Genomic DNA, 25,123 nt, shown 5'->3' on the forward strand with positions numbered 1-25,123 from the left:
TCATAGTTTAGAGGAGTCTCTTTTTCATTGTCATGTTTGTCACCCAGGATGAGATTCACATACGCTATGACCAGTTTTATCGTTTCACGCTTTATAAAAAAAGAAAAAAAAAAAAGAAAAGAAAAAACTCGCCAAAGTAAATGAAAGGAAGACACACGTCAAAACAACGAGAGGGAAAACACGGAAACTACAAACAAAATTAAACCAGTAAAACAAAGCAAATGGAAACAACAGTGTGAAAATAAAGGGGTAAGGACCGGTAGCGATGGAGATGGAGGAGAAAACGGTGAATACAGAAAAGACAATGAAAGCGGACGTTGTATGCATGGGAGATGGCAGCAGGGGAAGGCGATCGGACGCCGCCTCCGATCCGAAAAAAAATTAAAATTAAATCACGTAATTTAGAATTGTTTTGTTCCCATATATGATTTAGGTAATTTTTTATTGTAAAATAAATATGTTTCAAAGGGAAAAAAAATTAGATAGTAGTCTTGAATTAAAAAAAAAAAAAAAACTTGGAATCAAAATATAGGAACTATCATTATACTCTTGTAATTTGTGTTAGAAAGTAAAAAAGATAAGAAATTTAATAACAATTATAATATTAAAATATGATAATATAATAAGGTCAAATTATTAAAAATGTTGAAAAACTTTTTTGTATACAATGTTTGCTGTTGAAGTTGTTATGTTGCTTTTACTATCACAAATCAATAATTTCAACTCATTTAGAGTGGTGCAAATTTGTATGATTTTTCAAAAGGAAAGTGTAAGCAAAACAATTATACTAGGCAATTACATTAATAAATAATTATTATTTTGGTACATTAATTTCAACCAGTTGGTATATAAAATTAATTCCTTAATTATAATAATATTATAACTTAGCTAAAATATATATGTATAGAATTATAAATTTGTATGATTTTTCAAAAGGAAATTGTAAGATAATTATATAAGGTAATTATATTAATGAATAATTACTATTTTGGTACACTAATTTTGGTTAATTAGTACATAGAATTTAATTCCATAATTATAATAATATTATATCTCAGTTATATATATATATATATATATATATATATATATATATATATATATATATATATATATATATATATGCTCTGTTTGGCATAGCTTATTTAGGAGCTTATAGCTTATTTTAAGCTACTAATAAGCTATAAGCTCTGTTTGGTAATGTTCCCAAAATAAGCTCCTAGCTTCCTAACTTTTTTTTCCATCTTTATCCTTATTATTTTAAAGAAATGACATAATTTACCCTTCCTAATTAAAATTCTTTTTCTCTTCTCCTTTATCCGCAACTTTCACCGCAAATATTATTATTATTATTATTATTATTATTATTATTATTATTATTATTATTATTATTATTATATTATTATTATTATTATTATTATTATTATTATTATTATATTATTATTATTATTATTATTATTATTATTATTATTATTATTATTATTATTATTATTATTATTATTATTATTATTATTATTATTATGAGATTTGCACCAAAATTGCTACTTCATTATGAGATGCTAGATCATTATTATGCTAATAGTTTTATTTTAAAATGTTAATTTTTTTTAAAGATAAAATATTAAATTTTAATATATAAACAAACTAATTTAAATTTTATGAATATGTCCTTTTTAGTCTTTTTATATTAATTAGCTTATCAAACAGCTAATTTTACCAAACACTTTCAATCATAACAGCTAGCTTAACAGCTCTTCAGTTTTCAGCTCCAAGCTTATAACTTTTCAGTTTTCAGCTCCTTTTCAACTTTCAGCTCTTAGCTTATAGCTTTTCAGCTAGGTTTGCCAAACAGAGCCATAGGCTTTGGTTCCCATGAGATCCCCTTGATATATGAGATCATGAGATCTCATCTCATCCATTAATCAATTTTTAATGTATGGGTATGATTGAAAGTCAAAAATCAATTAATTAATGACAGATTTAAATAAGAAGGGTGAAAGAGTAATTATATGATGGTGTTTAATTTTGGTGATAATTTAAATAGCATCTTTACCATAATATTATTCATCCTATCAATGGTAATAATTAGATATACTTTGTATTATGATATTTTAACGTGCAAATAAGAACAATATTTTTTACACTCCTACAGAGCTTGCAAATGGCGCATAAGAACACATGTATGTACATTTGTAAATTTTCCTACGTTAATGTTGCGTTAGTGTGTGCATTTGTGCGGTAGTGTGTGTGCGAATTTCTGGTAATGGAACTTTGCACCATACTTTTTTTTTTTGAGTAAAAGACATTTTTGGTCCTAGACTTATAGTGGCATGGACAATTTTAGTCCGTTATAAAAAAAATCAGACAATTTTTGGACACTCTTATTGTGACGAGGACAATTTTAGTCCTTCGTCACTCTTCACGTTAGATTTCCCGTTTGAGAGGGGTATTTGCGTCTTTTCATCACTCTCCTTCGTCATTTTCATTAGGTATTCGCGGAAAGAGGCAGTGCAACTGCTGCAACTAATCCTTATGTTGATCCTTACCCTAATTGTAGGGATGTAGGTCGTCGAGACGAGTTTTCGAGGTTTGGAGGGAAGGTGAAGGGGGTGATTGTTGATGAGGAAGGGTTGGATGTGCTTTATTGGAGGAAACTGGAGAGTGGAGATGCGAAAAAGAGCTTCAAAAGACAGGTTTGAACAATAGCAAGAAAGTGGAAGAGAAGAGGGTGGTTAGGAGAGAGAGTAACAAGAGGAAAGGCAGTGGAACGCCGATTCATGAAATTCCTCTGCTTAGAGGCAAGTCTTCAACCTCTCAGGATCCTGCTTGGACAGAAGAGTGCTCTGCCTCCTCCACCGCCGCTTCTGGAGGTTGAAAAGAAAAGTGCTCCGCCTTTTTGATTTGCAATTCAGGTTTGATGGAGATCTTATGGAAGCCCTATTTGGATATGTTGCTATAACCAGAAATCACCTCAAAGAGACAGTAGTTCCCCATATAAAAAAAAGGGACATAGTAGCAATAGGGCTAACCCCTCATATCTTCATTCTTGACACCAGGAAATCACAGAACATAGCAATTGTGCTCAAGTCTCTTGGAGTTCCCCGGAGAGAGATTATGGTGTAGGGACAAGGCTTAAGTGCATAAACTCTAGAGAAGCTCTGCAGAGTTGTCCCAACTAGAGAGGAAGAACCGGACATCCTTAACTTTGTAGGAGACCTTATAAGGCTAGCCGACGTTGAATCCTTCCTCTTCTACATCCTAAAAGCCATCCCATCTGCCTTGAATCGTTTCAATGCCATGCTTTTCAGATCGAATTATGGCCCATAGATCCTCCAACTGAATGAGTCTTTACCGACCCTGGAACTGGCCAGCAATGAGCTTAGAGGCCAAAGACTCTTCATGAAACTACTGGAGGCCATTTTGAAAGCTGGGAACAGAATGAATATAGCGACCGCAAGAGGAGATGCTCAAGCGTTTAACCTTACCGCTCTCAGGAACCTCTCTTATGTGAAGAGTATTGATGGAAAAACAGCATTGCTCCACTTCGTTGTCCAAGAAGTAATCAGGGAAGAGGGGAGACGTTGTGTGCTCAATCGTAATCACAGATAATTCTTGGCCAAAGTCATGAAGGTAGCAGGGGTGCAATATGACATGTGGATGTGCACATCCATTCTACCAGCCATTAGAACTCAGAAGTTCAAGGTCCAATCTAATGGCTAAGAACGACACCTGGAAGAAGGAGGTATGATGAAAAGACACAAATACCCCCTCTCAAACGGGAAATCTAACGGGGAGAGTGACGGAGGACCAAAATTGTCCTCGTCACAATAAGAGTGTCCACAAATTGTCTGATTTTTTTATAAATGACTAAAATTGTCCATGCCACAATAAGTCTAGGATCAAAAATGTCTTTTACTCCTTTTTTTTAAAAAAAAAAATTAGTTCGATGGTGATTTGCGCTTATGTGGGTGGGTGTGTGCAAATTGTAAGCATGACGTTTCATAAGATTCTTAAGTATGATGAAGCTATAGTGTTGGTGTTTCCCATTTGTCATAATTTAATGTTGTGTTATTGTGTGCATTTGTGTGGTAGGGTGTGTGCGAATTTTTGGTAATGGAACTGTGCACCATACTTTTTTTTAAAAAAAAAAAATTAGTTCGAAGGTGGTTGCGCTTATGTGGGCGGGCATGTGCAAATTGTAAGCATGACGTTTCATAATATTCTTAAGCATGATGAAGCTATAGTGTTGGTGTTTCCCATTTGTCGTAATTTAATGTTGTGTTACTGTGTACATTTGTGTGGTAGGGTGTGTGAGAATTTCTGGTAATGGAACTTTGCACCACCTTTTTTTTTTTTTTTTTTTTTTTTTTTTTTTTTTTTGTTTAGTTCGATGGTGGATGCGCTTATGTAGGTGGCAGTGTGCAAATTATAAGTATGAAGTCTCATAAGATTCTTAAGCATGATGAAGCTATAGTGTTGGTGTTTGCCGTTTGCCGTAATTTAATATTGGCGTTAGTGTTTGCATATGGCGTGTGCATTTCTACGTTGGTATGTGTTTTTTTTAAAAAAAATTTCGTACGTAGTGGGTTTGCAATTGTTAGGTCTTTGTGTGTGCTATTTGGTGGGGGGGGGGGGGGGGGGGAGGGGGGGGGGGGTTGGCGTGTGTAAGTGGTTTGTTTGTTTGTTTTTTTTTTTTAATTTTTATTTTGGAGATGGTAGCCTTGGTGGGTGTGTGCAGTTATGTGGTATGGCGTGTGCATTTTTAAGCGTGTGCGTTAGAGCAAGTACTTTTCCTTTGTTTTTTGTTTAACTAAAATTGTTATATACGGTGGTGTGTGCATTGGTGTGCAACAACGTGTGCAAGTCACTGTACCCGCCAAATTTGCATGATTGTGATTTTTAATTTTTTTTTTTTGTTAAAAAATTGTTATTCGTAGTGAGCATGAATCATCCATGTTTTTTGGGTTAAAATTTATTAATTAAAAGAATGCAAAAGTAGTGGACATATGATTTTGCCGGTGGTGTGTGCATAGTATACAATTCTAAATTAAAATAAAAAGCAATCAAATACATCGTAATATTTAACAAATTACAACTCAAAACTTTTGTAATAGTACAAGAATTTACTAATATAATAATTACAAGCACATTAATAAGACATTAATAACAAAATGAGGTATAGCGAGGCATTGATCTATTGAAATGCTTTAGTGTTTCACGACCAGACAACTTCGGTTGTTCATCCACAAGTTGTAGTTCCATCTTCTAATTTCAATTTTCCTTCAATAAAGAGAAAAATACAATAAAACACTATCAAAATTTATGAGAAGAATTATAAATATTTACCATGTGTCTTTGAAAAATAAGTCAGAAGATTCTACATAGCTCAATACAGAGGATTTGTAAATACTATCACATAGGAGATAGTAGTACACATCAATACATCATTCTCATTATCTTCACTGCCTGTTCCATTTTACAATATGATTGATTTTTCCTTTTTTCTTAGTAAATAATTCTACAATAATACTAACAAGATCACTCCTCACAGTGCAACATCTACGCACAAACATCAAGCATGCACACAGTATGCACCACCACGCCACCTCACACGCATGCACTATTATATAAAGGACACACACTACACCAAACCATACAAACTCAAAGTCCCAAACCCCAAGGTACAATCCCCAAGCACACACTGTCATCATAACACACACACAGCACACGTCCATACTCCCACCCGCACCACCACTACCAATTCTACTAAACCCAGCCACCACATACCAAAAAACAAAGCTAACGCCGCATACCAAATATGCACACAGTGAACCCCCAACACACTGCACCTCATGCACAGACTACCGATAAGGGATGCACACGCCATCAATCAAGAGACCATTGGTATTAAACGCACACACTACACAACCATTATGCACAAGACTACAAACACCACCACACATGTTGCCACTAAACCCACCCCCAATAACCCATAACTCAGGAAAAAACAAAAATAATAATAATAAAACACCTATTGAATTCCATTGAAGAGAAAAACTAATATTTTCAGCACTCTATCTGCTAAGGTCTATATTGAATTCCATTGAAGAGAAATCACTGACTACATTCATTTTTTAAAAAATTAACGGAATTCATAGTCTAGGAAAAAATTTTGAATTTATGAATTAAAAAACAAAAATTAACACCAAAGGGTCACCCTAAAGACAAAGTCAGCAACCCAAAAGTGCAAAATGAGTTACTCTAACATTATAGTATTACTTGATCACCAACCCAAAAATGCAAAATGAGTTACTGTAACATTATAGTATTACTCCAGAAACATGTCATACCAATAATACCAATCCATAGAACTTCATACCTCGATAGTCCTTATTTTTAACATCCAAATAAGAATCTGGGAGCACCCACCGAACTCCTTTTAATTCTGGAAAGAAAAAGGAAAAAATTTTAGAGAATCCAAGAACAATAAGATGCAAGAGAGTATGTCATCAAACAATACCTTTCAATTTGTAAGAGAGTTCCTATGACACAAGAGCCCCGAATGCATAATAATGTCTGGTTGAGACATAGTAGGCCTTCATCCTAGCCTCTTCCTCGCTACAAGAATAATTGGATATTAACATGAATCAAGAGAATATAAATAGGCTGAAAATATACCTCAACCCTTTACCAAGCCTAGAGTGTTGTTATCACACGTTTACTAACGGAGAGGCAAATAGTGATATGGAGTTCTATATTTATTCATGTTTAACTTCGTTTTGCAACAGAGGATTATAATTTACATCTTCTCAATTAACTAGTTTCAATTCAAACATCATAGATAAGTAGCAAAGAATCATAAAGAACAACTAGGAAAAAATTGAGAAACGAAGACAAACCTTCTAACAGAAATTAAGACCAAAGGGTCACCCTAAAGACAAAGTTAGAATAGTTAAAAATGTTCCATACAAACACTGAATTCGATTATCAAATTAAGAAGCTACAAACATTCTAAAGCAAGCAAATTAAGATATGCAGGCAAATCAAATGTTAATTAACAAATGCAATTAGTATGTGAACATGAAAATATAAGATTTTTCCTAATAATATATGGAGTAAAGTGGACTAGGAAGATTACGCCACTTCTGAACCACTATAAATTGCCTCTCTCATTTACATACCGCACTTACATAATTCGCTTTATCTATTTAAGTATTTGACTAACCCGTTTACTATTCACTGTTACTCTTAATCTTTCGGGTTTAGTGTCTTTTCACGTATGCATGTAACTCAAACTCTTTACGCTTAATATTTGAATTATTCTAAACAAGTTTGACGTATTGCATGTGACATTCATCATACGGTTGATGTGACACGAAGTCGTATTTATAATCTTGAATAATATTGTTAAATATTGAGTGCACCATCTCCTTTAAATATTCAAGATATTCATGTTACATTACACATCATCTGAACTTATCTAACATGTGCATGTGATTCAATTTATTGATTGGGCATAACTCTTTACACATATTTATTCCGCTGTGCACTTCAAGTTAAATACTTCTCTATTTACTTGTTATTTAGAGTTGAAATTACCAAAGAGTTGTTAATTGTGAAAAAGCTTAGAAAGTCTATTCACCCCCCCCCCCCCCCCTCCCCCTCTAGACTTTCTACCACCCTATCGGGACCAAGAATATATATTATATATATTATAAATTAGGGCCCTAATTAAGTGGTGCAAGTTGACTAGACTTATTAAGTGGTCTGGTTGGACTGAATAACTAGAAGTTGATATCCACCCGGACTCTGTGTCTAATATAAAGCTGGATCGATGGGCTTCAGGATATTCATTATATATCACATAAAGATATGGTACTCATACTGCTCAGTAGACACCAATACGCCATCTAGGGTTCTGAGTCAAGTATGCATGGGACAAATATGGCTGACGGTCTACCGTTCAATAGGCAACACATCAAGAACATCAACTGTGGCTGGAGATCAACACGACTACCGCTTCCGCGTATACGAGATCAGGTATCTCGTATTATTATGCAGTATAGTTAGATTATTTATGTCTAACAGTTGGTATCGGAGCCTATATAATCTCTGCCTGGTTGATTGTTTTGCCTAAAAACAATATTAATTTTCATATACATCAAGTTTTTTGTATATGTTTTGTATATTAATTCTTCTAAATCTGCATACAAAATATATCTATTTAGTCCGGATATAATTGAGTAATTTGACATGTATGTTTTGATTGAATTAATTACAAATAATTGATTGTTGGATTGCTGAAATTAAATTTCAGCATTAAGAATCTGCCAAAAGAAAACTACTGCTTGAAATTTAATTAGGAGCATTAAACACGATTTTTTTTTTTAATTTCCTTTGGATTTTGAAATTAGATACCTACATCGTGATTTTTTTTTCCGCCGCCGATTTGTTTTGGCCGGGATAAATCGAGACTTACGCAATGGTTCGAATGCAACTGGCCGGCAACCTCGAAACTGGTTTCAGAAGTCGCCAGTGCTTTGTTTTCAAACAACAGCCATTAGACTTCTAGTTTTAGTGTTAGGCGACGACGGTGCGACTTGGTATTGCAGGCGGCGGTGGCGGACGTTGCTGCTGCAACAGGGAAAGACGCCGGAGGTAGGTTTGATTCCCGGTTAGGCCGCTGCTGTATCTCCTCTACCAGGCGACTCCTGACCGCTGCTCCTCAAGTTCCGACGACGCTGGTTGGCCGATTGCATCGCGCCAGACGGACGATGAAGGCGATGGCGCTGTGACGAGACCATGCGGCGGAACTTGGGTTTCCTGGTGACGTCGCTACTGCCTTCCTCTCTTACAGGCGACGCCGGCGACCTCCTTTTGCTACTGTTCGTCGGAGCTGCGGTCTCCTGGTTGCCGCTGGTAGGGCTGCTTCTGGTTGATTAAACAAGAAGATGATGATGATGGAATATAGTTTGGGCCGGGTCTGGCCTAATACGGCCAGACCTGGGCTCATTAAAAAAAAATCTTGGGCCTGCTTTAGTTTATTGGGTTTGCATCATTTTTTTTTTATCATCATATTTGGACTTCTTCTGGCTAATTGATCAAATTAATTCCTCTTTCAGTTATTATTAAATTATCATTCAATTTTGGACAAATATTAAGTTTTAAATTTGTTGTTTGAATTTTTAATTTAATATTGAGGTTTATATTAAATTGCCTGAAGTATTGCAATTTATTTAGGATATATGGGTTAATAATATATTAATATGCAAATCCATGCAGGCTACGTATATTCATAAATTATTGTTATAATTATACATTCATAATAGCATATATTAAGGTTGGATTTAGCATTTTATTATCTCATAAATTCTTTTTTAAATATCATTCAATTTTGGATCTTTAAGCCAATTTAGGAAATTATGGTCTATTAAGACAGCTTGTTTGGTTTCTCATTTAATTTTGAGCATATTTTAGTCCTATATTTCTCTTGGGACTTTAAAACCTATTTAAATATTAAGAATTTGATATTTACTATTCCTTTGAACTCCTTCAAAAAAAAAAAAAAAAAAAAAAAAAAAACTACCAATCCCGAACCTGAACATCGCACTCCACCCCCCCTCTCCCGGAAAACAAAACAAGCTAACCCCCTGTGACCAAACAAAACAACACCGCACCACAGCAACTCGACAACCCCCCTACACCGCGGGTAACCCAACGTGAACAACCCCCGTCCCCCGCCACACCGAAAATCCCAACCACACCTACCCTGTCGAAAAACCATACCACAAAACAAGAACCCCCAACCCTAACAATCACACCTAACATGGAAGCAAACAATACCACACAAAAAAAACCGCAAATCAAAACCATAAAAAAAACGGGAGGAAAAACTTACCTTGCACACCAGCAGAAGACGATGGCTTCCGCCTCTTTGACCACCGGAGCGAGGACTCTGCCATGGAACATTCGAATCGCCTGTATACACGGTAGGGAGAGAGAGATCGGCTACTATGTCTTCTGTGGAGTGAGGGAGTAGAAAACTAAATTAAAGGAAGGTATTGTAAAGATACCGAGAATATCTCGGTATTCAAAGGCAATTAATTAATGAATAAACGGAATTACTAAACAGCCCCCACCCCTATTTTTTTTCCAGCAGAAATCACTTAAAAAATCTCAAATCTGACCCGTTAAAATAAAACAATATATATATATATATATATATATATATATATATATATATATATATATATATATATATATAGGCTGCGGTTCTCATGAGGTCACCTAGATAGATGAGATTGTGAGATCTCATCACAACCATTAACTCATTATAAATGCATGGTTGAGATTAAAAAAAAATTATAAAGTAATTAAGGATATATTTTAAATATAAGGATAAAGAAGTAATTGTAGTAGTGTGGTTAATTATCGGTAGAATTAAATTGAAATCTTTAAGATAATATTATGGACAATATTAATGGAAATAATTACTTTTAATTTTCTTTTAACGTAGCTGTTCACGGAATAATGATCGGAAAGAAGACTGCAAACGGAAAAAGGCTAGAGCTGACGAATGGCTAGTGAAAAAACTGATATGTGCATCTGTTGTAATTTTTTTGGTGTTTTTGAACGATGCTGTGTGCGTGTATGTGCAAAGGCGTGTGCAAATGTTTGTTTTTTTTTTTTTTTTTGTTACGCACATTGTTGTATGGTGTGTGCAGTGATTTTTGTGTTTGGATTGCTTTTATATAAAAAAATGTTGTAAGTGTAATTTGTCGTTGTTTTTGTGGTCTAAGATTGTAAGTTTATTAGAAATGTCGTGTGCGTGTATGTGCAATGGCGTGTGCAGATGGCTGTGTTCTTTTTGCATCAAATTCAGAAGTGATGATGGTCTGTGCGTGTGTGTACTTTTCAGTGCGCAAATTATAGGGTCGGGGGCTCCAACATTTATGGTGTCATTGTTTTTTTTTTTTTTTTTTTTTTTTTTGTTACAAAAATTGTTATATGGTGTGTGCAAGATTCATGTTTTGGGTATTTTTTTTAGAGAAAAGTGTTGTAAGAGTTCTGTTTTGTTGTTTTTTTGTGCTCCAGAATTTTAAGTTTATGTTGTTGTGTGCGTAGTTGTGCAACAGCGTGTGCGAGTAAGGGTAAAACGGATTATGCCATGACAATGTTATTGTATTTTTTTGTATCTGTTGTAAAATAATTGGTAGTTAAAGTGTGCATGAACCAGCCTCGTGTGTTTGTGTTAATTTATGACAAGAATGCAGACTCTTTGGTCGGGAGAATATGACGGCAGTGTATGCGTAGTTGCTGTTAGGCGTGTGCGTTTTTCATGTACGCGGTCAATCTAGATGTTTGTTGGTTTTAAATGTTGACAGAAACTCAAATTAGATGGGTGTCTGCATTGAAGATGTTGTGTTTATTGATTTTTTTTTAAAAAAATATTATACAAGTACGTGGTGGTTGGATTATTAGTTTACCAAAAATGATTAATTATGGTCATGTGTGCGTTTGTGTTGTGAGGCATGTGCAAGTTACTGAGATGCGGTTTATAACAAGTAGTTGTTATTATGATTATTGTTTAATTGAATTTATGAAATTGTTATTTGGTGTGAGCGTGTATTCGTGATTGATTTATGTGTGCTCTGTATTGGTTGAATTTGAATTTGGTGTGTGCGTGATGTCATGAATTTATAATTTACTGTATTGTAGTTAAACAAACATTTACCATTTTATTTACAATCAAATCGAACTCCTATGACATATTATAAAATAATATGGCGTTTTAGTAATAACAGTATACTGTTAAGTTTCATATGGCTATGAACAAAAAATATGTAAACTTTTTAACAAACATTGAATTAATTTAACCAAAAAAAAATAATAATAAAGACATGTTTCAATTAATTTGACAAGGATGTAATTAGTCCGCACACGCCAAACTACTACAACGCATCTACTCAACAAATACAGCGCACACACTGAAATTATAAGTTACCGTAATGTAATCAAACTAAAATTTACCATTTTAATTCCAATGAAATCGAATTCCTATGACATATTATAAACAACATTGATGCACACACATTAATTAAACAGTAAAATAACCCTGAGCGCACACACTTTGCACCATTTATGTTGTACAGATAGGTATATTTCGCACCGAGCACACACAGTAAACAAGAATAATTCACATATAATCTCTTTGCTTCTTAGCTTCAGTGCAGTTGGATTCATGGAGAGACGAAGTTGAAGATTTTTAGCGTTGCTCATAATATCAGGATCTGCTTCATGCCCTGCCTGTTTGTAATGATGCAACGCGATTTCTACTTGACCTAATCTGAAAAATTACAACAAAAGTAACAATAAATTATTATTATTATTATTATTATTATTATTATTATTATTATAAGCACATCCATAAATTTGTTAGTGATTTAACCGCATTACTTGACATATAGAGTTGCCAAACGGTTATGCGCTCTTTGATATTGTGGTTCAAGCCAAATTGATAAAACATAGAAATTATTTTTTGGAGAAATAATTAGAAAATATAGCATTGTTTAAATATAAAATTGAAAATGTGAACAACTAGGAAAGATAGATCTTGGTTTACTTAATTTTTTGTACATATAATAAATGTCGATTTTTGTGTGTTCCAAACTAGAGAAATATGATGCACATAACCACAAATTGAATATTTGGTTCACTCTAAGCACACACCCAACTACTGAAGCGCACACATCTCGCCACCAATCATTATATTAAGCACATAATAGGGATCAATAAAATGCCAGTCATGCAAAGACAAAAGCCAATACACCTACTACAAAAATTGCACACGCCTCAGAGCTGATACGCACGCACCGCATATTTGATAACCCCGATACATCCCAATAAACCCATAAACACCAGTAAATCCAAAATACCGAAATAATAAACAACCTCAACTTCTCACATGCACTGCATACACACGACAATATACCGAAATAATACAAATACTAAGTGGTTAGAGAGGTTGAAATCATACATCACAATAAACCCATAAACACCAGTAAATCCAAAATTCAATGCGTTTTTCCTAATAGGGGTCATTGCGCACCATCTAACTAAACACCACACCCAAAAAAGTCTATTATATAAAACGATTGAAAATGTGACCGAAAGACGAGGTATTTATCAAACGTTGTTCGCATAAACAAACAGCGCACTTGATGTTCCTATCCCAATGTACATTGAAATCATAGATTAGAATCTCCCCCATGTAATAAATCTGTAATGGCTTCAAGCCCTTTGCATTGCTTTTATGTGAATTGTTGCCTGCTCACACATCCACCACCCACATAGAGACACCGGTAGCCAAAAGCATACATTGACGCAAACACTTACTAATTGATTTGCACAGACCAACACACAAATGCATATATACAAGTGAGCCAACGAAACAACACGCACTTCATACTAACTACGCACACACTAAAGTAAAAACACACCATACAGTGGTGAACGCAAGTACCATAAAACTACACAACACACACCTACAATCCCAACCTCCCATCCATCACCCATTAGCACACACACTTAATACCAAATATGCATACACCGAAGTAAACTACTAAAACCATTCAGGGTTCAACTCAAACTAAATACAACTTAAAAGCATATACCCACAGTCCCCAACCTCCCATCCACAACCCACAAAAGACACAACGGCAGTACACAGTTGTACACACTAACTTGATGAGTTGCAAAGAGCAGTACAGAAATGCACATACATAAGTGGGGCAACTTAAACGCACACAATGCAAACCAAATACGCATACACTAACAATAAAGACACAAACCCATCTAGATGCACACAATGTCAATTAATAATGCATACACTCGAATCACATCGAGAACAGACAAATAGAAACCATTATCGGAAAACCCCAACAACCCAAACACACAAACCCACGGTCACAACCCAAAAAAAGAATAAAATAAAAATAAAAACCCCTAACAAAATCGAAACGAAAAAAATCCCCCATCCCCCGCCGGAAAACCAAACCATTCAACCTTTGTGCAACTCAATTTCAGCTAAATCGATTGTCACATACAACATTGAAATCATTTTATTGCAAAATAAATATTTGAAGAATCTTAACCAAAATTGGATCTTGAAAATTCAAATGTCAAGATAAAGCATTAAATTCATTCAAGATATTTGCTATTTATGAAAACTGTTTAGATTGAAACGAATATTCAGTTTGTTCTGCTGAGAACCATCTCTAGAAATAAGAGAAAACTTTATAGAATAAGATAACGAATTAAAGGAGTTTCCCCATTAAATTGTTACAAAGTAGAGACCACACCTCTAGATACATCAACGATCTACTTTTCTTATTACAAAGTAGATTATGGAGCCTGATCAAACCACATATAATTAATCCTTAATCTTTCACTGTACAAGCTAGAGTGCTCCACTCCTGCATGGCTCTTTGGTAACCAAATAACTTGACGTGGCCTCGAAGAGTGTGGTCGAAGCGCCATTCACGTGTCTTTAAGTCACATGAGAGAATGTAAAATCTAGTATGCTTCACTCTTATATGGGTCTTCGATAATCAACCTGAGGTTCATATTATATCTAGACTTTGAGACAACCATGACTATCCTTATTTAGTTTTTGAACAACTGTTGTTGCCCTTTAACAACGACAATCATCAATTGTTTCCTCCCACAATATTAGGTGGTCGTCCTTAAAAGAATTTTGAAAAATTAATTAATGAATTGTACAATGAAGTCCACATAAGTATATATAAAAATGCCACATATTTGTATAATATGATTTACATAAGTATAAAAATGCTAAATATTTTTCAGATTAGCAATAACGTGTTGATATAAACAAAAATAGAAAAAATTGCACTTTTTCGTCCTTAAGTTATACGATAATTGTAAAATTCATCACTAAATGTTGGTCATGCCCACTTTTCGTCCCTAAGTTATCATTGACATTGCACTTTTTGTCCCTTTACTAACAAACCATCAGGGACAAATTTTGCAAGTTTAGTATAGCTCAGCGAAACAAAAAGTGAGCATGAAAAGTAAAAAAAAAAAAAAAAAAAAAAAAAAAAAAGTGCAACGCCAATGATAACGCAGGGATTAAACGTGAGCACGACCAACACTTATAGATAAATTCGACAATTACCTTATAACTTAGAGACGAAAAGTTATATTTTCCCATAAAAATAATAAGAATCAATTGTAATTGTGTTTTTTTTTTTTTTTATATCAATTTAGAGCATCTATAAAGTTTTTTTCTTTTTATTCAATTGAAACTCTGTTTAGTTGTTGCCAAGTAGCTTCACAACTCAATGATTTCTCTATGGCTCTCTCAAATGAGATGTTACATATGCATGGACAATTTGTGCTTCAATAGGTTTAAAGTAGTACTTAAAAAAAAAAAAAAAAAAAAAAAAAAAAAAAAAAAAAAAAAACTCTTTACTTGACTAATAAGACTTATTCATCAACTAACTTGAGATCGACTTACTAAATACGTACAACATTGCATGCAAGGACGGAGCCAAAGGGGGGCAGGGGGGTCTGCTGCCCCATCCCCCCCCACCCCACCCCACCCCACCCCATATATAATTTTTGTATGTATATATGTATATATAGTACATGTTTTAGTATTAGCAGGGTTGTAAAAATCGGTCTAGGCGCCCGCCTATGCCCCGCCTAGGCGCTAGGCGCCTCTAGACCGTGGCGATTTCCCCCCTAGGCGCCTGCCTAGGTTACCGGCCGCCTAGGCGTCCGCCTAGCGCCTAACTCGGCCGATTTGGCCGCCTAGCGTCTAAGTTAGTCGAGTTAACTCGTCCATTTCGGTCGAGTTAACCCGATCGGATCGGCCTATTTTTTTTATTATATATATGTGTGTGTGTGTGTGCGCGCGCGCATACATATATATAATATGACATATATACACTCGTAGACTAGTTTGATACTTTGAATCTTTGGATGATTGAAGCATTTGAGTATTTCATATTTGAGTATTTTTAATTTTCTTAATGTTGTTTTAATGTTTTTTTTTTTTTTTTTTGAAAACCATTGTTTTGATGTTACTTATGAATTATCATTAATTCATTTATTTGGATGTGTTATTTGATTAAATGTTGAAAACAACCTCATTAAAAATGTCAAACTGCAAGTCTACCACTGTTTTTTTGGCGCCCGCCTAGCGCCGCCTAGATTCCGCCTAGGCGCTGTCCGGGCGCCCGACTAGCGCCTAGCGCCTACTGCAACCATGAGTATTAGTATAAAAAAACTATTAAATGTTACTAGAGATGAGTTAGATTAGTTGGCCAAGCACATGCTTGGTAATAGTAAAGGTCAAGGGTTTGAATCCTTGGGCATCACCTTCCCCTATGGCTTCAACACACTAATATTGTACAATTATATTTCTTAGGTTATTTATTTAGTTTTATTTTTCGCCCACTTCACCCCCCTCAATCGAATTCCTGGCTCCGTCCCTACTGCATGGAATGCTAACCTATTCATGCTTATTCCGCGTTTGAGCTGCTGTCGCCCATTTCAATGTGATGCATTTGCGCACTACTCTATCGCCATGAAAACTAACATAACACTAAATTATGGTTCTTGAAAAGAAGGTACAACTAGGACGATGCATGCTCCTCTTCAACTGCTAAGAATTGCAACTAACTTTTCTTGCAAACCATATCAAATAAAGATTATGTAGAGGAGAACCTTCTGCATTTCCGTGCATATCATAATTGATTTCTCGATACAGATAGTAATTTTGATTTTGGATCACCAAGCCACCTCGTGATGTTGATTCATGGATACGCACAAAGGAGATTAATCTAGTTGAGTTTTAGTTGGATCTTAACCGTCAGAACTATTAAAATGATAGACAATACAACATTAAAGCTTCATTCTATATATGTTAGGAGCAACATAACCCCAACTGAGTTGGTAAGCTGTTAGCTTGATAATCACAAAGTTTTAAATTCTACTCTCTATGAAAGTCGCCTATAGGTCTTCACGATCTTACCTCGGCTTCACCGAAAGTTCACTATGAGGTGAAGCCTGCAAACTTTTCCGTAAATCAAAGCTTTCATTCTATGTTATGCTGATGTAAATAAATAATCTATGTATATTGAATGTTTTGGCTTGTCGCAAAAAAATAAGGATGGGGCTGACAGATTAGTTTCTCCGATCACCCTCGGCGTAATATAACGTAAAGAACAAAAATCTTAAAAGAATGATATAAATCTCCGGGCAGATCAAACAACCACGATTTTTAGAATCTCGCACAGTGCGAAGGTAGGCCAGTGTCGTGATGAACGTCGACAACCTCTGCAACGTCACATTCAAGGACGTCTTGTTTCAGCTTCGCGCCGGCAGACTTCAACCCCTTGAGCGAAACCGCCTGGTTGAAGAGGTTGAGTGACGGCAATTTCGACGCTGGCGGTAATTTCCCATTGGGGAGAAGATCCCTGAAGTCCTGTTTCAACAATGGCACCTCAAAATCATCCTTTTTGTGCTTAACAACGTTGTCCTTCGCCGCAATATGCGCCCCGGGCTCCATGTGATTGGTGGAGAAGCTCGCCTGGTTAGGGAAGTTTGGGTACAAGCTCACATAGCCTCTTAGATACATCATGTCGATCAAGAATTTCTTCCACGAAGCTTGCCAGCCGTTGGTTCTAGACTTAGGAATCTGGACAGGATTCTGCTTAGCATCCTCGGTGAATCGCATGTGCATGTAAACATAAAACTCCCTCCATTGTTTCGGGAAGAACAATGCTCCCCAGCTGCATGGGAGCTGGTGGAGGTAGGGCGTGTTTGGGTGGATCCGTTTGAAGAACTCAGTGGCATTCCACTTAGGCCGCTCCTTCACCACCTCAACCAAACGCGGCGTGTAAAGGGAGATTGTTGAGAGCTCAGGGAGTGAGACTTGAGGGTCATAATGGTATGCCAAGAGTGCGTACTTAATCCAGAGGTAATAGTAAGGGGAAACTTCGATGTCATCCTCAAGTAGGAGCCCGAACTCGTCATCTGATGAAGGGTACCAACTTTCACTCACTGCCCGAATCAGCCCGCCCTGGATGATTCGCCTTCGTAGAGTTTTTGGCCCGTGAGGCCAGCTAAATGAGTTCACCAGCTTTATGGTTGCCTCATCCACCTTGCTGTCCATGTTGAATGTGATGGAAACTTCATCTCCTACATAGAATGCATTGCTCAGAGACCTCAGCAGCCTTGCCAATGAATTTGCCCTGTTTTGAGTGATAATGTTGATAGATACTCTCATCTTGTTCCAATCTGAAAATACACACATTATTTAGAGTTGAGAGGATAATATATAAAGTAGGGAAGATGGTCAAATACACCCTATAAAATTTATATGAAAAGTCAATTAGATCATTGGTTTTTGTTCCAAGAGCTAGCCGGAAGCTGTTACATGTCACTAACAAATTTTTGGGCTTGAATGCACAAATATGACATGTTCTTTATTTGACTTTTAAAAGTTTGGGTGTTTAATTGACTTTTCTAATAAAGTTCATATGCATATTTAACCCATTTCCCTATAAAGTATAAACCTATAGTTCAATTATCTTTACACTTATACTTTTAGTTCAGACATAATACATATTTCAATTTGGTATTAGAGTCAGACCATACTATACGAAAGAAAGAGCAAGATTCTTACTTGGCAATGCAGTGGGGCGAAGATCGGGCATCCAGAGAAGTTTGGGCACAGATGGTCTTGGCAGAAGAACAAGTGTGGAGTTGTTTGTGTTAGTCTCCACAGCCATTTTCAGAGCCTTCTTGATGTTAGAGTCTGCATCAGCTACTGTGATCACTACACTGGGGTTATGAATCTTGATTAGCCCTTTCATGCTGGCATACACAGCTTGTAGAACAGGCACTTCTGAGTTTGAAATCCCAGACAGAGCTCCAATCCCCAGATCCATGATCTTGAATCTCCTCTCCTTGCAAACCTCTTTCGGCCAATTCAGAGCCGTGGCAGCATCCTCACAGCCCAAAAACTTGCCCCCAGAGACAACAATGTAGGCCTTTCTCCCCACAGTTGTCCTGAACTTCTCGAGCAATGGGGCGAGTGCCTTCACCTCATCCACCGAGTTGGCGTAAAAGAGGGCGTCAATCTTCTGGGGATTCATTGCAGCCCATTGTGTGACGTAGCCGGTGGAAAGCGCCTTCCACCATTGGTCATCCCTAACCTGAACAATGTCCTTGAAGATCACAGTTGTTTCTGAGACATATGCTAGCCTGTGCTCACTGTCTCCCCATGTTTCTTTGTCATTTGGATCAACTGGCAGGACAAATGAGCCAGCATTCCTATACTTCTGAAGCTGATAGCTACAGTTTTATAGCAAAACACAAAAATTAAGATAAGACAAATCATGATCAAAGTATCAAACCTCTTTAAAGTTTCCTAAATTGGAGAAAAATATCATACCTTAAGTGTAGGTCTTCTCCTGTCATGAAAGTGAAAGGGGTTTCAGTGAAGAGAGTCTTTACAAGCTCTGCAGAGAGGAACCAAGAACTGGAGAGAAAATCGACCTGGACAATTCGATCGACAAGGATGTCATAAGCAGGATCAGGCAAATACAACCCTGCCTCCTTGGACCTAAATTTTCTGTAGCTAGGGAAGCTGAAATCCTTCTGTCTGAAAGGCAAGATCCTCCCGATGCTTCCTAGTACTGAATTCTGGTACTTGGCAGTCCCTGCAACGTGTGCTAGAATCTGCAGCATTTTGTTCCCGGGAATCATGTCATCGTCCACAATGTACACAAGATCTGCCTCGGTCTGCAAGGCCATTTGGAACCTGCCATAGTACTTGAAATCATAGCCCGAGCTGATGAAACTTATTCTCGTGTCGTTGTAGCTCTCCACGATTCGTCTCAGGGTCTGCTCGTTAGGGCTCCCAAATGACAGCACCCAAACATTGTGGAAAGGGAGTGTCTGGTTGAGTAGAGAATCCAGCTGTGCACAAAGAGTCTTCCTCTTGAAATGGTTCAAAATCACAGTGATTTTGGGCCTGTTTGGACCACGCAAATCCCACTTAGACTTCATTGCCATCAGCTCAGACAGAGTCTCAGTGCCAAAACTACTCTTCTGGAAATCTAACACCTGCTGATAAAGCTCCCTCTTCAGCTTGATCATCACTGCATCATTCGACTTCTTCTGCTCAAAATCAATCTTTTCGAGCTCACAAACCTCAGAAGGGTTAAACACCATCATCGGTTGTGCCGTCTCACCTCTCACCACTGAATTGGATTCTTGGTATTTGCTCACTACATGTGGGGGGATGATCAAATACTGCTTCCATTGCTGAGCCATTCTTGTAGCCCAAGAAAAATCTGGCTTCATCCTTAAATCCACAGAAGGGCTCATGTAGTATAGAAGAAATGTTGCATAAACAGCAAAAGTGAATTGCAGGAAAGTGAACACTGCAACAAGCTTTGTGGATCCAATCTTTGTTGATCTTATCTTATTGTTATTGCCACCCTTCCTTCCTCCCATGTAATCACTCAACATTCCATCCAAGTAATCCCCACTCTTATTTATGCTCCTCCCTAACCCCATTTTCCCTAACCTGCAAAACAAACAAACATTAAAATTCATGCCTGGATACGACTTCACATCTCTACACTCGCAAAAACAATTAAGCAATGCAGAAATTTAATTAAAGCTGGATTTGTTGCCTGAAAAGGTGGTCGCCACTGCGTTTAATTTCTGCCACTCCTCGGATCTATCATGGAGCACATTTTTTTCACTTATTATTATTATTATTATACACACACACACTCGTTTTCACACAAGTTACGAGTTAATTAAATATAAAATAATTAACAACTTAATTAATAAATAAAGAAGATGAAGAGAAACAAGAATTTGATGCTATGAACTAAGTACCTATGATACTTTAACGCCCACGGATAAAAAGAGTAAATCTTTGTATTCAAGAAATTAGATGGAAAATTTTCATTTTATTTTTTAAAAAAAAACCGATAATAAGAGCAAATAAATGGGAAAAATGATAAATTAAATAAAGGGTTTTTTTTTTTTAAAAAATATATTATTATTACGATGGTTTGAATAATAATTATGGTATGATTAATATTATTAACGTAATAAGTTTAGATATGATAAATTATTAAATATAATTATGATAACATTTAATTAAAATCTAACTGAAATTAAACTTATTTCTTATATTACTCCAATATATAATATCTACCTACATTGTTACCATTGAAGAATATAAAAAAACATATTTGTGTATGTATGTGCATAGTAATAATAATGAGAAAAGATAATAGAAGTTTGAACAGTAAGAATATTTTTATCAAAAAGACTGCATAGTACAATTCTTATAGTATAATGTATATAAAAAAGAAAATTAACAGAAAAACAGACATAAATCATGAATATAACCTGAATTAAAACTTATTATGTTTTTATTTTAGATTGGATTATGGAGAAATTAAGAGCAAACTTGGTAGTGGGTACTCAACAAATTAAAGAGTACAACTCTATTTTGTTTTAAAACAGAGAAAATAATAAAAAAGTAATAAATAAATGAAAAAAAAAAAAAAAAAAAAAAAACTAAAAGGGAAAATTCCATCTATCTGACTACCTCATCTTAAAAAGGAATTCGGTAATAAAAGCAAACAAATGGAAAAAGAATTTACCTTCGCAATAAATTTAGAAACGGGTCTGGTAGGTTTTAAATTAGTCCGTATAAATTGGATCACCTAAATTTAAAAATAATAATAATAATAATAATTTTTTAAAAATTATTATTATTATTATTAAAAAAGAAGAATGGTAGCTGAAAATATACTATACGGTGCCACGACACAGCATTACCTGAGGGAAGGAATAAGGAATGAATTGAATAAAAAGAAAATTAATAGGAATTCACATTTGGACACTACTCATCAAAGCTGTTTGAACACATTAAGTGCATCCATAAAACTTCAAATCAATAAAACTACTGAAAATGCATCATCAAGAATAAAGCATTCAGAAACATACAATCAGAAAAAGCTAGCTAGTTTGTAAACTCCTTTTCTATTCTGGGAATTCTGTTAGCTTGGCGGTGGTGGTGGTGATATTACGGCAGCGGCAGTGGTGGTAGCTGAGATTAGAGAATACATATATGTGCAGGATGATATATATATATAGGGACATGAACATATATATGTGTTTGAAGGAGTGAAATGAGGTGGTAGAAGAAGCCATGAGTGGCGGCAAAGGTCACATGGGCTTTGACATCTCTACACTTGCAAAAACAATTAATTAAGCAATGCAAAAATTTAATTAATAAAGTTTGATTTGTTGCCTGAAAAGGTGGTTGCTACTGCGTTTCTAGCACTACAAATCTATCACGGAGCACATTTTTTCACTTCTTTAATAATAATAATAATAATAATAATAATAATAATAATAATAATAATAATAATAATAATAATAATAATAATAATATTATTATTATTATTATTATTATTATTATTATTATATACTCGTTTTCACACAAGTTACAAGTTAATTAAATATAAAATAATTAACAAATTAATTAATATAAAGAAGGCGGTGAACAGAAACAAGATTTTGATGCTATGAAATAAGTACCTATGATACTTTAACGCTCACGGAAAGAAGAGTAAATCTTTGTATTCAAGAAATTAATTAGATGGGAAATTTTCATCTCATTTTTTAAAAATCCGATAATAAGAGCAAATAAATGGGATAATAATAACTTAAATAAATGGATTTTTTTCGGAAAATAATTATTATTACGATGATTATGATTCTATGTTCAAGCCTATAATACTTTAACGTTTACGAAACAAGATAACGTAAACCTTGTGATGGACCTTGTGTTTAGATGGCACTTCTGTGACTCTCCTTGGGGAGAGGTCACAGAATTGAACCTCAGTGGTGATTGGTGAGGTCTTGACTCTTTGGATTGCAATAGGTTGAGAAACCTTGCTACTAAATAAATTAAAGGATTTTGAAAAAAAAAATTCAAGAATAAAAGCAAATAAATGGGAAAAAGGATTTTTATTGAAGGGTTACACTTGGGTTAGACAATCTCGCTGTATCTGTGAAATGGATTGGATCGGTCAATATATAAATGTAATACTTATACACGGATTGGGTCGGTCAATATATAAATGTAATACTTATACTAACAAATGTAATACTAAATCAAGAATAAATTGTTTGATACTTATAAAGAAAAACATAATACTTTTATATTTTGATGTAAAAGTATTACTTTTTCATGAAAAGTATTATATTTTCACTTATAAGTAATGTTGCACTTATAAAAGAAAATGTAATACTTTTGATGAAAAATGTAATACTACTTTTACATCAAAATATAAAAGTATTACATTTTTCCGATCCGTATAAGTAATAAACATTTTATTTTTGATTTAGTATTACATTTACTAGTATAAGTATTACATTTCATCTTGACCCGACCCGTCACGGTCTCACACAAATTTTTGTCATCTTAAAAAGGAATTCGGTAATAAAAGCAAACAAATGGAAAAAAAAATTACCTCCGCAATGACTCTAGGGGCGGGTCTTGTGAGTTTTAGATTAGTCCGTCGAAATTGAGATTACCTAAAAAAAAAAATTTTAAAAAATTTTAAATGATTTTTCATAAATTATTATTATTATTATTATTATTATTATTATTATTATTATTATTATTATTAAAAAAGAAGAATGGTTGCTGAAAATATACTATACGGTGTCACGGCAAAGCATTACTTGAGGGAAGGAATAAGGGATGAACTGAATAAAAAGAAAATTAATATGAATTAACATTTGGACACTACACTACTCAAAGCTGTTTGAACACATTTAGTGCATGCATATGCATATGCATATATGGTTGTTACTTAATTTGCAACATTATATATTTATGGCCCTATTTGGTAAATGGTTGTTAGCTGATTGGATTAATTAGATAGTATAACTAGTTGATAACATTAGTTGATTGTAGAAAAATGTTTGATAAATTTGATGTTAGCTGATAGCTGTTTGATATAATTTCCTTTCTCAAAAAGTTAATTGAAAAAGTTAATTTGAACAGTTTTTTTTTTTTTTTTTTTAGCATTTTGAACTTACAAAAAGTTAATTAACTAAACATTTATATTAATATTTTAACCAAATCAAAAAGTTAATAGTGATCAAATAAGCTAAAATTAACATATAAAGTAATTATTTTGCCAAACAGAGCCTATGTTTCTTCCATAAAACTAAAAGCTATGCTCATATTCCCAATTAACTTTACCCATTGTAAAATTAAAGGATATTGAAGGAGTGCAAACAATAATAATAGTATTCTCGGGAACAATAGACAAAAAGGAAGAATCATTTTCTTACACTGGCAAACATTTATTATACATTATTACGTAGGTTCCTTGACACAAAAGAAAAACAAACAAATTAAACAACCAATTGAAGAAAGAAATGAAAGTTGGAATTAACCTGGGCCGGGCGGCCTGCCTGCCTTTTCTTCCTCAGCAAGCTAAGGTAAGCTAATACGTGGCTGGTGGCGGCAGCGTGTTGAAGCTAAGAAATAATAGCTAGGAATATAATTGAAGGATCGGAGCAACGTAGCAGAGAATTAAGGTTGATCGAGCGCGAGGATCGGAGATTTATACGTAGAAATTAATGAACTTTAAGGTTGGCAAGGGTTGACTTTGATTGGTTTAATGTAATGTAATGTGTACATACATGCATCTGTCTGTGAAGAAACATATACCCAGAATTGAAATAACTAACGTTTCGGCAATTTTAAATTTAAAGGATATATTGCCTTTTCGCCAAACTTTTTGGCGAGTTGAATGCAAGCTAAGGGAGAATTCAAAGCAGTGTGGCTCTTCTCACCTTCATAAGAAATTTTAATTGCAAGTTTCTTTACTTTTTAGTATATTACAAATCATCTGCCTAAAGTATGATTAAGTATTAATAGTATAGCGGTAGCGGTAGTGGTAGTGTGAGGGTTATGTTTAAAGTGACAAACCCTTTGTACGCACAAGCATTTGGTCCTGTCTACTAAGTTACT

General features: G+C 34.9%; 1 protein-coding gene and 1 pseudogene across 6 annotated transcripts; one reads left to right on the forward strand and one right to left on the reverse strand.

Annotated features, from left to right (window-relative positions):
- The first annotated feature begins 265 nt into the window (after positions 1–265).
- LOC109174460 lies at positions 266–3,609 on the forward strand (annotated as a pseudogene).
- Positions 3,610–17,160: 13,551 nt separating this feature from the next.
- LOC109173498 lies at positions 17,161–24,632 on the reverse strand. 6 transcript variants are annotated; one of them, XM_019322748.1, is made up of 7 exons: positions 24,544–24,632; positions 23,795–23,844; positions 23,607–23,670; positions 21,726–21,788; positions 19,487–20,626; positions 18,716–19,386; positions 17,161–18,327 (listed from the first exon to the last, which is right to left on the reverse strand). In XM_019322748.1, the coding sequence occupies exons 5-7, from the start codon at positions 20,614–20,616 to the stop codon at positions 17,309–17,311; spliced, it is 2,820 nt and encodes a 939-aa protein (XP_019178293.1). In that variant the 5' UTR covers positions 20,617–20,626; positions 21,726–21,788; positions 23,607–23,670; positions 23,795–23,844; positions 24,544–24,632; the 3' UTR covers positions 17,161–17,308. The 6 variants fall into 6 exon arrangements, with proteins under 6 accessions (XP_019178293.1, XP_019178289.1, XP_019178283.1 ...); XM_019322744.1 differs by lacking the exon at positions 23,795–23,844 and adding an exon at positions 22,902–23,031 and having other exon boundaries at positions 24,544–24,621; XM_019322738.1 differs by lacking the exon at positions 23,795–23,844 and having other exon boundaries at positions 24,544–24,621.
- Positions 24,633–25,123: the final 491 nt, after the last annotated feature.

The sequence above is a fragment of the Ipomoea nil genome, unplaced genomic scaffold (genome assembly GCF_001879475.1).
Source record: "Ipomoea nil cultivar Tokyo-kokei standard unplaced genomic scaffold, Asagao_1.1 scaffold0146, whole genome shotgun sequence".
NCBI lineage: Eukaryota > Viridiplantae > Streptophyta > Magnoliopsida > Solanales > Convolvulaceae > Ipomoea > Ipomoea nil.

What these genes read in the sequence shown, in the direction of transcription:
- LOC109173498 (XM_019322748.1), bottom strand. Translation starts at nt 20,616, where the DNA reads ATGGGGTTAGGGAGGAGCATAAATAAGAGTGGGGATTACTTGGATGGA. An exon ending in GGAGAAGACCTACACTTAAG is followed by an intron (nt 19,387 to 19,486) that starts GTATGATATTTT and finishes ATAAAACTGTAG; the next exon opens with CTATCAGCTTCAGAAGTATA. An exon ending in TCGCCCCACTGCATTGCCAA is followed by an intron (nt 18,328 to 18,715) that starts GTAAGAATCTTG and finishes GTGTATTTTCAG; the next exon opens with ATTGGAACAAGATGAGAGTA.